This window comes from Dendropsophus ebraccatus, chromosome 11, assembly GCF_027789765.1.
Source record: "Dendropsophus ebraccatus isolate aDenEbr1 chromosome 11, aDenEbr1.pat, whole genome shotgun sequence".
In the NCBI taxonomy this organism is placed as follows: Eukaryota; Metazoa; Chordata; class Amphibia; order Anura; family Hylidae; genus Dendropsophus; species Dendropsophus ebraccatus.
In genome coordinates, this window is record NC_091464.1 from 158,376 (window position 1) to 170,968 (window position 12,593).

At 46.0% G+C, this 12,593-nt stretch overlaps 1 protein-coding gene across 5 annotated transcripts in view; it reads left to right on the forward strand.

Annotated features, from left to right (window-relative positions):
- MYO19 (myosin XIX) overlaps nt 1–12,593 on the forward strand; it is a 171,523-nt gene that overhangs the window by 136,234 nt on the left and 22,696 nt on the right. For all 5 annotated transcript variants that reach the window (XM_069945889.1, XM_069945890.1, XM_069945894.1 and 2 more), the window contains 2 exons: nt 10,243–10,313; nt 11,313–11,392. In XM_069945889.1, the coding sequence (XP_069801990.1) occupies nt 10,243–10,313; nt 11,313–11,392 (151 nt within the window). The remainder of the gene's footprint in view (nt 1–10,242; nt 10,314–11,312; nt 11,393–12,593) is intronic.

Consider the following 12,593-nt stretch of genomic DNA (forward strand, 5'->3'; position numbering starts at 1 on the left):
GGAAAAATGTGTAAGAATAAAAAAAAAGTTTTAAAAAGTATAAAAAAAAAAAAACCTTAACCCCCCCCCCATAAAATACCTCCTTGCCCACAATAAAAATAAAATATTTTTTTAAACAATAAATATATTACATATCGTAGCGTGCGGAATTGTCCAATCTATTAAAATATAACATTATTGTTCCCGCACGGTGAACGGCGTAAATGGGGGGGGGGGGGGAAACACCAGGATTGCTGATTTTTTTTTTTTTAATTATATATCAAAAAATTATTATAAAGCGATCAACATTTTTCTGTTTTACCAATGTGATATTAATAGAACCAGAGATCATGGTGCAAAAAATGACCCCAACCGGCCCTGTAGGTGGAAAAATAAAAGCGCTATAGCTGTTAGAAGGCGAGAAGGAACATTGCATTGACCCTAACCCTAGCCCGGACATCCATGCATCTATGGGCTCAGTCTTGAAGGGATCTTCCAGTACTCGTCAGCTGCTGTATATCCTGCAGTCTGACACCGTCTCCAGTCTGACACAGTGCTCTCTGCTGCCACCTCTGTCCATGTCAGGAACTTTCCAGAGAAGCAGCAAATCCCCATAGAAAACCTCTCCTGATCTGGACAGTTCCTGCCATGGACAGAGGCGGCAGCAGAGAGCACTGTGTCAGACTTGAAAAAATACCGCTCTCACCTGTCTTGGACAGGCGCTGAATGTCATTTTAACCCGGCTTCCTGGAGCATCACGGCCCCGCTGATTGATTGCCCACTCAGCCAGGCAGTGACTGCAGTGGTGTTCTGCCCCCGTTACTGATTGTCTGGAGCTGCAGGAAGCAGGCGGCTGTCAGCGATTCTGGCAGCGCTAGGAGGACACAACGACAGGTAAGTATACTTTCTCTATTATGTTACAACACTCCCTGCTTATCTGTAATTTTGTTTTCATGGGACTTCTCCTTTAAACCTTTGGCTACTGTACTGACAGTGTCGCACATTGTCCGTTTTTAGGGACCGTGCCTGGAACGTGGGAGTAAGGCCTTACTTCAGCTTTTCTCCTTTGATGTCAATGGAGAAATCCAAATCCATAGTAAATTACAGTGTTGCAGATTTTGTGTGGCAAATAGTAATTGGTGATTTACTGCTGTAGACTTACTGCTTCAGATATACATATAGTTATGCTGTGTACTTACTGCAGATATACATATAGTTATGCTGTATACTTACTGCTGCAGATATACATATAGTTATGCTGTACACTTACTGCTTCAGATATACATATAGTTATGCTGTACACTTACTGCTGCAGATATACATATAGTTATGCTGTACACTTACTGCTGCAGATATACATATAGTTATGCTGTACACTTACTGCAGATATACATATAGTTATGCTGTACACTTACTGCTTCAGATATACATATAGTTATGCTGTACACTTACTGCTGCAGATATACATATAGTTATGCTGTACACTTACTGCAGATATACATATAGTTATGCTGTATACTTACTGCTTCAGATATACATATAGTTATGCTGTGTACTTACTGCAGATATACATATAGTTATGCTGTATACTTACTGCTGCAGATATACATATAGTTATGCTGTACACTTACTGCTTCAGATATACATATAGTTATGCTGTACACTTACTGCTGCAGATATACATATAGTTATGCTGTACACTTACTGCTGCAGATATACATATAGTTATGCTGTACACTTACTGCAGATATACATATAGTTATGCTGTACACTTACTGCTTCAGATATACATATAGTTATGCTGTACACTTACTGCTGCAGATATACATATAGTTATGCTGTACACTTACTGCAGATATACATATAGTTATGCTGTATACTTACTGCAGATATACATATAGTTATGCTGTATACTTACTGCTGCAGATATACATATAGTTATGCTGTACACTTACTGCAGATATACATATAGTTATGCTGTACACTTACTGCTGCAGATATACATATAGTTATGCTGTACACTTACTGCAGATATACATATAGTTATGCTGTACACTTACTGCTGCAGATATACATATAGTTATGCTGTATACTTACTGTAGATATACATATAGTTATGCTGTATACTTACTGCTGCAGATATACATATAGTTATGCTGTATACTTACTGCTGCAGATATACATATAGTTATGCTGTATACTTACTGCTGCAGATATACATATAGTTATGCTGTACACTTACTGCAGATATACATATAGTTATGCTGTATACTTACTGCTGCAGATATACATATAGTTATGCTGTATACTTACTGCTGCAGATATACATATAGTTATGCTGCAGATATACATATAGTTATGCTGCAGATATACATATAGTTATGCTGTACACTTACTGCAGATATACATATAGTTATGCTGTACACTTACTGCTGCAGATATACATATAGTTATTGTCAGACTAACACAGACACAACCAGACAGTGGGCTCTGATCTGAAACCACCCACTGTCCCTGCTTAATTGCCTCAGTCAACCCTAGGCGGTCGCGGACAACCACGAAGACGTTCCCTACACTATATACGTGATACACAAAACAATACGGACAGACAAAACACAATAAGGAGTAGTAATCAAGGCCGAGTCAAACCACACGGGCAACACAGTACAAAGTCAGCAATACAAAAGAGTAGTCACAGGTCAGGCGGGAGGTCAGAATAACGAGTCGAGCAGTAAGAAGGGATTAGGACGGGGAACGCAGGAATAGACAAGGGAGAGCTGGGACCAGGAGTACACCTAATAGCCAGCGATCAGAAAATGACCGCTGGCTCTTTAAATACAGGACCAGGAGCCCAGACCAGAATGTGATTGGTCTGGACTCCTGAGCCCTAATCAATTCACATGTGCAGGCTGCAAGCCGGGTAGCAGCGGCGTCTGCCACTCAGCTTGAGCCTGATACTACTCAGCTGAGCATACAACGCTCAGCTGAGCCGCCACACGTCATCGGAGCCCGAGGTGTCCCTGGTAACCAAGGACGCCGTCGGGTCTCCGTGACGTCACCCGGCTCCGGAGAGGAAGGTGGCGCTGCGCTCCGGCCGGGACAGACATCGCTGGAGCGCGGTCAGGTAAGTTCCTGACATTACCCCCTCCCGGAGGGGCCTAAGGACCCTTATTTACAGGACCAGGCTTGGAAGGGTTCCTTGCATGATATTGCCGAACCAGCAAGGTAGCGTGCATGTCTCTAACAGAAACCCATGTGCGCTCTTCTGGTCCAAAGCCCCTCCAGTGGACAAGATACTGAAGTGAGCCCTGGACCCAACGTGAGTCTAGAATTTTTTCCACTTCATACTCCAACTCACCCTGGATGACAAGTGGAGCAGGAGGAGATGACGGGGAGATTGGCGGCACATACTTCTTCAACAGTGATTTATGGAATACTGAATGAATTCGAAGAGATGTAGGCAGTTTCAATCTGAAGGTGATTACCTCCATAATAGTATATGGCCCAATATATTTTGGGGCCAGTTTCCCTGATCGCACCCTCAATCTCAGATTTCTGGTCGAGAGCCGTACCTTATCACCCAGTACATAATGATGGCCAGATATGCGTCTTTTATTAGCCTGTTTTTGGTATGATTCTTGGGCTTTAACCAAGCTCTGATGAGCTTGGGGCCAAACTGTGCACAGTTTTGAGTATATGGCTTCCGCTGAGGGATTCACAGATTCGGCGGAGTGGGTACCTAGGGTTAAAACCATAATTACAATAAAACGGCGACATGTTAATGGAACGTTGTACATGATTATTGAGGGCAAATTCGGCAAGTGAAATAAAATCCCTTCATCTGTCTTGAGCAAAACACCTAAGAAATTGTTCTAGGGATTGATTGATCCTCTCAGTCTGCCCGTTGGTTTGAGAATGGAACGCAGATGAGAAGGACAAAGAGATCCCCAGCTTACCACAGAACTCCTACCACAGAACTCCCTCCAGAACCTGGCCACAAACTGGACACCCCTGTCGGAGACAATGTTCTCAGGGACACCATGTAAATGTAAAATATGGTTGATGAACAGCGTGGCCAGAGTACGAGCGTTAGGAAGTTTACACAGAGGTATAAGATGGCACATTTTAGAAAACCTGTCTGCCACCACCCATATTACGGTTTTCCCCTTAGACAGTGGTAAGTCTGACAAAATCCATAAAAATGTGTGTCCAAGGTCTCATAGGGACTGGTAGAGGGTGTAGGAGACCCTCAGGTGGCCTAGGAGGAACCTTGGACCGAGCACATGTCTCACAAGCATCAACAAAAAGTTTAACATCCCGGCCCATGATGGCCACCAGTAGTGTCGTGAAAGCAAATACTTTATGCCTGCCACCCCTGGGTGACCAGCTAAAACCGAACTATGAATCTCCTCCAAGACCCGGAGGCGAAGATTCAGGGTTACAAATAGAAGAGATTCTGGAGTATTATGGGGTGCCAGGATCTGTGACTCCGCGATCTGTGTCACCAAGTCTGGCTGCAGAACTGATACAACAACACCGGGGTTTAGTATGGTATCAGACTGGTTCCTGGGAGAGCTCTCGATGTCGAAGCTGCGCGATAAGGCATCAGCCTTAACGTTTTTGGAACCAGGCCGATACGTGACCTCAAAATTGAAGCGCGTGAAAAACAGGGCCCATCTAGCCTGGCGTGGAGTCAGGCGTTTTGCACTGTCCAGATACACCAAGTTTTTATGATCCGTAAGCACTTTCACCTTGTGCTTGGCACCTTCTAAGAAGTGCCTCCATTTATCGAAGGCCATCTTAATGGCTAGTAATTCCAGATTGCCAATATTATAATTACTCTCTGCTTGAGAAAACTTCCTAGAAAAGAATGCCAATGGACGCAGGTGAGTAAGAGTGGCTGACCCTTGGGACAGGACCGCTCCCACCCCTACCTCCGATGCTTCAACCTCTACAACAAAAGGACGATCAAAGTCCGGCTGTGCCAGCACGGGAGCCTCTGAGAAACAACGCCAAAGTTTGTTGAATGTCTGAATAGCTTCTGAGGACCAGTTAACTAGATCCGCCCCTTTTTTGGTCAAATCCGTGGGAGGTTTGGCTATAATTGAGAACCCCTGGATGAATTTTCTATAGTAATTTGCGAATCCCAGGAACCTCTGCAGAGCCTTTAGGTTATTGGGTCGCTCCCAGTTTTCAATGGCTACCACCTTTAGTGGGTCCATACCAAACGAGTTTGGAGTTATACAGTACCACAAGAATGAAACCTCTTGGATACCGAATTGGCATTTCGACAACTTGGCACAAAGATTATTAATTCTCAGAAGCTCCATGACAGCACAAACATGTTTAACGTGAGAAGCCCAATCAGGGGAAAAAATCAAAATATCATCTAGATATACTACAAGAAATCGGCCTAGATGCTCACGAAAAATGTTGTTTACAAAGTGTTGGAAGACCGCCGGGCCGTGGCCCTCTGGGGTATTTAAAGCGGTCTTCCACTCATCTCCTTCCCGGATTCTGATTAGATTATATGCTCCCTGTAAATCCACCTTGGAAAAATCACTTAACTCCCACTATCTGGTTGAATAAATCTGGGATAAGAGGCAGCGGATGCTGGTTCTTAACCGTAATTTTATTCAGTTCTCGGTAGTCGATGCAGGGCCGAAGGCCTCCATCTTTTTTGCCTACAAAAAGAAGCCCGCCCCCAAAGGAGAGGAGGAAGGCAGAATATGGCCTTTACGTAAACTATCCCTTATGTAATCTCGCATGGCCTCCCTCTCAGGACATGATAAATTAAAAATACGTCCTCTAGGATATTTTACACCAGGAATTAAATCGATTGGACAATCATACGATCTATGAGGAGGCAATACTTCTACTGCCTTTTCATCGAACACATCAGCATAGTCAGACAGGAATTCTGGAATCTCTCCCTCCCCAGGGGAACATTCTGCCAGAGACACCGGGATATAATGGGAACTACACTCAGGACCCCACCGAGTAAGCTCCCTACTAGACCAATCAAAAACAGGGTTATGTAGTTATGTAGGAGAAAAGTTGTTCCACATGAACAGATCCCACCTTGACTTCCAAGCGTGGGGTTATATATCGTACGTCCCCCTGGGCAAAAGGAGCCGAGTCCGCCCCAGTAACATTCACTGGGAACCTGAGCTGCAGGGGACATACCTCTAAACCGAAAAAAACATGGGGTTAATGAAGTTTGCGAATGACCCAGAATCGATCTGGGCGTATCTCGAAACACTCCTTTTCGCCAATACCAAAGAAATAGGTAACAACAATTTATTTTTGAAGGTTACCTGTGCGCCTGAGAGACCCCCCTCGATAGTCTCTCAGGCGCTGAAGTTTTCCGGCGGTGATCCTGGCCTGGACGGACACTGCCAAACCCGATGCCCTGCCTTCCCACAATACAGGCATAGGTTGTTCTGTAGCCGATGTGCTCGTCTGGACTTGGCGTCAGTGGAGTCCACCTGCATCGGTTCTTCTGGTGTGGGTATAACAGGAGGGGAAGGTTTAGGGTAGGAGACTGGAGTCACTGAGGTTCTGGGGAGCTCTGGGGTACCTCTCTCTCGCTGCCTGTCCCTCAGACGTCGGTCGACCCTGATGGCTAACGTCATACTCTCCTCGAGTGAGCCAGGGGTGGGGTAAGCCACCAGCATGTCCTTTAGTCGGTCACTTAACCCTGCACGGAACTGGAATCGGAGGGCTGAGTCATTCCAAACTCAGAACAATACTCTTCTACGGGTCGTCTGCCCTGCCTTAAAGGGGTACTCCCCCCCAAGAGCTAAAAAAATGAAATGCTCCCAAACCTAGCTGGCCTTACTCACCAAGTCCCTCTGAGTATTTTGAGGCGTCTCCCATCTTTCTAGCTGCTGCCGTTCCTGAGTTACAAGTTTTTCTAAAAGCCGATCTATATCCAAGATAGGAAACTACATTTCCCATCATGCAATGCTTCTGCCTGATGATGGCGATGTAGCAGAGCTGAGACAATGAAGGAGATGATGATGTAGCAGAGCTGAGATGGCGGTGTCGGTGTAGCAAAGCTGAGTTGCAAGTGACGTTGTAGCAAAGCTGAGTTGGTGGTGACGGCGTAGCAGAGCGGAGATGGCGGTGACTGCGTAGCAGAGCCGAGTTGGCGGTGACGGCGTAGCAGAGCCGAGTTGGCGGTGACGGCGTAGCAGAGCCGAGTTGGCGGTGACGGCGTAGCAGAGCCGAGTTGGCGGTGACGGCGTAGCAGAGCCGAGTTGGCGGTGACGGCGTAGCAGAGCCGAGTTGGCGGTGACGGCGTAGCAGAGCGGAGATGGCGGTGACTGCGTAGCAGAGCCGAGTTGGCGGTGACGGCGTAGCAGAGCCGAGTTGGCGGTGACGGCGTAGCAGAGCCGAGTTGGCGGTGACGGCGTAGCAGAGCCGAGTTGGCGGTGACGGCGTAGCAGAGCCGAGTTGGCGGTGACGGCGTAGCAGAGCCGAGTTGGCGGTGACGGCGTAGCAGAGCCGAGTTGGCAGTGATGCGGCGCTTGACGCGGGCGCTTGCGGGGGGGCGGAGCTTGCCGCGGGCGATTGCGGTGGGCGGAGCTTGCCGCGGGCGATTGCGGGGAGCGGAGCTTGTCGCGGGCGATTGCGGGGGGGGGGGACTTTGCCCGGGCGATTGCGGGGGCGGAGCTTGCCGCGGGCGATCGCGGGGGGGGGGGGGGGGAGCTTGACGCGGGCGATCGCGGGGGGGCGGAGCTTGTCAAGGGCGATCGCGGGGGCTTGCCGCGGGCGGGTGGGGGGTTGCCGGGGGTGAGTGAGGGATGCCACGGGTGATGGGGGGGGGCTGTGTGCTGACGGTGCGCCGGGAGGCTCTGGACACAGGGGGTGAGCTCTGGGCTGGGGGTGACCGGGTGGCTGCTGTTACAGAGGGATGCAGTCACATCTGCGCTGATCACTGTCTCCCTCTGTAACAGCAGCCACCCCCATCAGTGTTCTCAGTGTCATCAGTCACTTCACTGTGCTGGGACTGAGGACATGTGATGCCGTCTCGGAGGGTGGGGGCCAGGAGCAGGGAGCGGGTCGTGTTGGACTGAGGTCTGATGATTCTATGCAATCCGTGGGGGTGAATGCAGCTGGATAACAGCAAAACTGTGCAGAATCCATAATAACTGTATATTGGAAAGATGAAAAGCTACGGGTGGGCAGCGTATTAATGCAAAAATATTTTTTGGGGGAATACCCCTTTAACCCCGTCAGCTGACGCTCAGCATTGGCCGCACTGTCAGGGTCGTCATATAGTAACCCCAAAGCCCCAAAGAACTGGTCAACTGAGAGCAATTCTGGTGAGGCAGGTGGTAAAGAGAATGCCCACTCTTGCGGTGGCCCTGGGAGAAGGGATATGATAATGCCAACCCTCTGAGACTCGTCTCCCGATGAGCGGGGGCGTAATCTAAAGAACAGCTTGCACCCCTCCTTGAACGCACGGAACCCCCTCCTGTCTTCCGAGAACTTATTTCCGGAGAGGAAGGTGGCGCTGCGCTCCAGCCGGGACAGACGTCGCTGGAGTGCGGTCAGGTAAGTTGCTGACAGTTATGCTGTACACTTACTGCTGCAGATATACATATAGCTATGCTGTATACTTACTGCTGCAGATATACATATAGTTATGCTGTATACTTACTGCTGCAGATATACATATAGTTATGCTGTATACTTACTGCTGCAGATATACATATAGTTATGCTGCAGATATACATATAGTTATGCTGTACACTTACTGCAGATATACATATAGTTATGCTGTACACTTACTGCAGATATACATATAGTTATGCTGTACACTTACTGCTGCAGATATACATATAGTTATGCTGTATACTTACTGCAGATATACATATAGTTATGCTGTATACTTACTGCTGCAGATATACATATAGTTATGCTGTATTCTTACTGCTGCAGATATACATATAGTTATGCTGCAGATATACATATAGTTATGCTGTACACTTACTGCTGCAGATATACATATAGTTATGCTGTATACTTACTGCTGCAGATATACATATAGTTATGCTGTACACTTACTGCAGATATACATATAGTTATGCTGTACACTTACTGCAGATATACATATAGCTATGCTGTACACTTACTGCAGATATACATATAGCTATGCTGTACACTTACTGCAGATATACATATAGTTATGCTGTACACTTACTGCTGCAGATATACATATAGTTATGCTGCAGATATACATATAGTTATGCTGTACACTTACTGCTGCAGATATACATATAGTTATGCTGTACACTTACTGCTGCAGATATACATATAGTTATGCTGTACACTTACTGCTGCAGATATACATATAGTTATGCTGTACACTTACTGCAGATATACATATAGTTATGCTGTATACTTACTGCTGCAGATATACATATAGTTATGCTGTATTCTTACTGCTGCAGATATACATATAGTTATGCTGCAGATATACATATAGTTATGCTGTACACTTACTGCTGCAGATATACATATAGTTATGCTGTACACTTACTGCTGCAGATATACATATAGTTATGCTGTACACTTACTGCAGATATACATATAGTTATGCTGTATACTTACTGCTGCAGATATACATATAGTTATGCTGTATTCTTACTGCTGCAGATATACATATAGTTATGCTGCAGATATACATATAGTTATGCTGTACACTTACTGCAGATATACATATAGTTATGCTGCAGATATACATATAGTTATGCTGTACACTTACTGCTGCAGATATACATATAGTTATGCTGTACACTTACTGCTGCAGATATACATATAGTTATGTTGTACACTTACTGCAGATATACATATAGTTATGCTGTATTCTTACTGCTGCAGTTATACATATAGTTATGCTGCAGATATACATATAGTTATGCTGTACACTTACTGCAAATATACATATAGTTATGCTGTATTCTTACTGCTGCAGTTATACATATAGTTATGCTGCAGATATACATATAGTTATGCTGTACACTTATTGCTGCAGATATACATATAGTTATGCTGCAGATATACATATAGTTATGCTGCAGATATACATATAGTTATGCTGTACACTTATTGCTGCAGATATACATATACTTATGCTGTATACTTACTGCTGCAGATATACATATAGTTATGCTGCAGATATACATATAGTTATGCTGTACACTTATTGCTGCAGATTTTAAGCAGATAACTCTGTATAATTCTTTCTTCCAGGTTCTCAGTCAGCTGGAAGCATGCGGCATTGTGGAAACCATTCATATAAGTGCAGCCGGCTTCCCAGTTAGGTAATACCTTGTGTTATCATATATGTAGGATTCAGTAAATACATTTTTTTCCAATGTATTTTATGTATTAATTCCCTGTAATTTCAGGATTTGCTGTCAGTCATCGAGTAGGAACCTTCCCAATGGATAAGAATCTGCCATATAATGGGCACTCGGCTTGTTACACCCTTGTTACATCAAGCCAAGCACTTGTCCGTCCGTCTCATGGACTGATTATTACCTATTGAAAGCGAAAATGACAATTTCTTTAGAATCTCTGGCCCCTGTGTTTTCACCCCCGGGGAGCTGCCTCTCTGGCCCCTGTGTTTCTGCCCCCGGGGAGCTGCCTCTCTGCCCCTGTGTTTACTCTCCTGGGGAGCTAGATTAAAAAGCCCCTCCCCCAATAAACGTGGAAATCACCTTCCCATTTTAGGAAAAAGTATGTAAAAATAAACACATGGATAATAGGGAGCTAAGAACTGCACCCACAAGCTTAGGGCCCTATTACATGGCGTGATAGGTTCAGCAGATTATCGCTAATTGGCTGATCATGTCTTTTGGTCCTGACCTAAAATCATCGGCCGCGGATCACGCATCTCTGTTTGTGGCTGATGACTGTGTAAAGAAAGAAAGGCTCCCCGGTGCCTCTCTTCGCAGCTGCCGGGAAAACTGTAGAGCCAGTCTCTAAAGTGACAGGCCGTTCAACCAAATCATTGGCCAAGACATGACAGCTATGCAACCTGTCACATCAGAGACCGACTCTGCAGTTCTCCCGGTGGCTGCGGGCAGAGGCATCGGTGGGGGGGGATGAGAGGTAATATATATACTTAACTGTTTAACCCTTTTAAAGCAAAGACTGCACAAACATCACTAACGGCAGATCGATAGATAGATATCAAGGGCTACATGATAGTCGAGCCGTGTAATAGGCTCAGGAAAAAAAATGCCGATCTAGTAGATATATTTCCTGAAACTTTTCTTATCCAGTAATAACTTTTTCCAATTTTCCTTCCTCTTTAGGATTTCCTTCCAAAGCTTTGTGAAGCGCTATGAGTTACTTCTTCCGAGGAAAATTTCTAACTCTGCAAATGCGAGACAAGGTAATTTCCTATTCATGTTACATTATTGATGGAGTCTATTGTTTCCAACCTCTAACTGTACAATGTTGATTCAGAGGAAGGCAAGAAAACCCCTTTGCCAAACGTGTTTTGCAAACCTCCTTCCTGATTCCTAATATGGCAGAATAGATTTAGCAGAATTAGCAGTCTGCACAAATCTAGGACCTTGCAAGATTTTTTTTTCTCACTAAAGGCATTCCACATGCACCTCACCACTAAAAACGCAAAGATGCATGCGAGCGCCGACCAGCGAGATCACACATGGGAGCATGCAAGGATACAGGCGAGCGCCAACCAGCGAGATCACACATGGGACCATGCAAGGATGCAGGCGAGTGCCGACCAGCGAGATCACACATGGGACCATGCAAGGATGCAGGCGAGCGCTGACCAGCGAGATCAAACATGGGACCATGCAAGGATGCAGGCGAGCGGCAACCAGCGAGATCACACATGGGAGCATGCAAGGATGCAGGCGAGCGCTGACCAGCGAGATCACACATGGGACCATGCAAGGATGCAGGCGAGCGCCAACCAGCGAGATCACACATGGGAGCATGCAAGGATGCAGGCGAGCGCCAACCAGCGAGATCACACATGGGAGCATGCAAGGATGCAGGCGAGCGCCGACCAGCAAGATCACACATGGGAGCATGCAAGGATGCAGGCGAGCGCTGACCAGCGAGATCACACATGGGACCATGCAAGGATGCAGGCGAGCGCCAACCAGCGAGATCACACATGGGACCATGCAAGAACGCGGGTGAATGCTATACTCTGTAATTCCTGAAAGCTTTTGAGGAGTCCTCTAGGTGCTGAGACCCTTACTGATAGTGCTGCCCTTCTCTGCTGAAGATGGGGAATGGGCTTGAGCACTGAGACAGCTGGGAGAAGTGCTGAACCCTGTGCTTTACCTGCTGGATGGGGCCTCAGCACCCCAACCCCCACTGATGATGAGTAACAGAGACAGCAGCGCGCACTACAGGAAGAGCTTTCACAGATCTCATAACAACAACATGGCAGCACAGTGACCATTTCACAAATTCTTCTGACCATAGCGCCATCATAGACGTTATAGTAACATCATATTAACATCATAGTGTTACAGTAATGACATAGCGTCATAGGAACATCATAGTAACGTGTTATAGTAACATCATAGTAATATTGTAGCAGTATCCCT